General features: G+C 40.6%; 1 protein-coding gene across 5 annotated transcripts in view; it reads left to right on the forward strand.

Moving 5' to 3' along the window:
- Positions 1-524: 524 nt before the first annotated feature.
- Positions 525-2,704, forward strand: part of TADA2A (transcriptional adaptor 2A) — a 69,168-nt gene continuing 66,988 nt past the window's right edge. For all 5 annotated transcript variants that reach the window (XM_017539880.2, XM_037742501.1, XM_037742500.1 and 2 more), the window contains exon 1: positions 525-647. In XM_017539880.2, the coding sequence (XP_017395369.1) occupies positions 623-647 (25 nt within the window). In that variant the 5' untranslated portion in view covers positions 525-622. The remainder of the gene's footprint in view (positions 648-2,704) is intronic.

Genomic DNA, 2,704 nt, shown 5'->3' on the forward strand with positions numbered 1-2,704 from the left:
ATTGTGATATTTGAGGATGACATTTATAATTTCTCACAACTGTGGAAGGTAGACACTATTATACCTACTTGACAGAGGAAGAAACAGGTTTTTTTTTTTTTTTGAGACAGAGTTTCACTCTTGTTACCCAGGCTGGAGTGCAATGGTACGATCTCGGCTCACTGCAACCTCCGCCTCCTGGGTTCAGGCAATTCTCCTACCTCAACCTCCTGAGTAGCTGGGATTACAGGCACGTGCCACCATGCCCAGCTAATGTTTTGTATTTTTAGTAGAGACGGGGTTTCACCATGTTGACCAGGATGGTCTTGATCTCTTGACCTTGTGACCCACCCGCCTTGGCCTCCCAAAGTGCTGGGATTACGGGCTTGAGCCACCGCGACTGGCAGAGACAGGTTTTTAGAGGTAAAATAATTTTTCAGCATTACATAGCTAAGATGTGGCAGGACTGAGTATGTTGTATATCTTCTCTTTATCTGGTCCCTTTGAGTGATTTTCTGATCCATGTGCCACTTTTGTTTGTTCATAGGGAATTATCAAGTTTTGGTGTATGTGTTGGCTGGTTCTGAAGTCTTGAAGCTCTGCACTGAGGAAGAGCAAAGCAGCACTTGTTGCCAATTAGGGAATGGACCGTTTGGGTTCCTTTAGCAGTAAGTATGGTGGGAACAAGTCTCAGGTGATTCCTTTTTTTTTTTTTTTTTTTTTTTGAGACAGAGTCTCACTCTTGTTGCCCAGGCTGGAATGCAATGGTGCGATCTCGGCTCACTGCAGTCTCTGCCTCCCAGGTTCAAACGATTCTACATCCTCAGCCTTCTGAGTAGCTGGGACTATAGGCGCATACCACCACACCTGGCTAATTTTTTTTTTCCTGTATTTTTAGTAGAGATGGGGTTTCACCATGTTGGCCAGGCTGTTCTTGAACTCCCAACCTCAGGTGATCTGCCCGCCTCTTCCTCCCAAAGTGCTTGGATTACAGGCATGAACCACTATACCCAGCCTTCAGGTGATTATTGATAGCAAACTGGAGTAGAAGTTCGTCAAGAAAGAAAAACAATTAAGTTAGGCAGTAAAGCCCTGTGACTGATTCTAAGGGAATTATGAGTATCAAATTAAAATGAACTGATACGTATTGATTACCCATTGAACACATGACACAAACATATGATTCTGGGTCTTAGAAGAAAATGAAGCTGGGATGGATCAGGCATAGTCTGTCTGATTAACCTGTAGTTAGACCTAGAAAAGCTATGGGATTTCTGTTTAGACCAATAACATGTTTCAGATACCTTGATCAGAAATGCGTCAGTGGTAAGATAAAGGAAATACCACCCCGCCTCTCCTTTGATGTGGAACTTACTTCTAAGAGTAAACCGTCGTAGAATAATGGAGAGAATTATGGAGTATGTGTGAAGTAAATTCAAGCAGCCGTAACTATGGATACAAAAAGTATACCGCTCTTTTTGTCCGATTCTGAATATATAAGATTTGATAGAAATAGAAATTCAATTGTTAGATGTTTAGTAGTATCCCAATGAGAAGAATCAGAAAAGTACTTTTTGGGTGTTGTTTTTTGTCTTTAACAACTTCTTAAAGGAGCTCTAATTTACTCTTTCATCACGCTCCTAATAGAAATTTAGGAGAGAATGGAGTCCTCAGACACATCTAGTTCAACTCTTTCATTTTACGCATGGAGAAATCTAAGTGGACTGCTCCAGTGCTGGAAGTATAAAATGAAACTATTCCCCTCAACTCCTTTTCAAAAATAATTGTTAAACTTCTTTTTGGAAATAATTTCAAACTTAAAGGAGTTGCAAGAATAAGAATACAAAGAATACCCACGTGCCTTTTGTTAACCTTTTACTCCATCTGCTTTGCTATTTGCATGCACTCTCTATGCGTGTATGTGTATGTATGTGTATATATATTTTTTTTAATTTTTTTTTAATTTAAAAATTTTAATCTTTTTTTGTAAAAATAATTTAATACATTTTTTTTTTTTTCTTTAATAGAGATGGGGTTTCACCATATTGGTCAGACTGGTCTCGAACTCCTGATCTCAGGTGATCCACCCGCCTCGGCCTCCCAAAGTGCTGGGATTACAGTTGTGAGCCACAGCGCCTGGCCTTTTTATTTTTTAATAGACGGGGCCTCACTCTACCACCCAGCCTGGAGTATAGTGGCACAGTCATAGCCCACTGCAGCTATATTTCCCGAATGCCTGGGCTCAAGCGATGTCCCCACCTTGGCCTCCTAGTGTGTTGGGATTATAGTCATAAGCCACCATGCCTAGCCCAGTCTTTACTATTATGGTTGCAAAAAGATGATTTTTTTCCCCCCAAAATCTAGTGTTCTCTCCACATTTACTAGTTAGCATTTTTAGCTTTTATTTTAGGATCAGGGGTACATGTGCAGGGTTGTTATATAGGTAAACTGCTTGTCACAGGGGTTTTGTGTACAAATTATTTCATCACTGAGATAATAAGCATAGCACTCGAGAGGTAGTTTTTGGATCCTCTTCCTCCTCCCCCTTCACCCTCAAGTAGGCCCTGGTGTCGGTTCCCCTCTTTTTGTCCATGTATTCTTGTTTTTTTTAAGCTCCTACTTGTAAGTGATAATGGGGTATTTTGTTTTCTTTTCCTGCATTAGTTTGCTTAGGATAATGACCTCCAGCTCCATCCATGTTGCTGCAAAGGACATGATCTCATTC

Source organism: Cebus imitator, unplaced genomic scaffold (assembly GCF_001604975.1).
Source record: "Cebus imitator isolate Cc_AM_T3 unplaced genomic scaffold, Cebus_imitator-1.0 Scaffold121, whole genome shotgun sequence".
NCBI lineage: Eukaryota > Metazoa > Chordata > Mammalia > Primates > Cebidae > Cebus > Cebus imitator.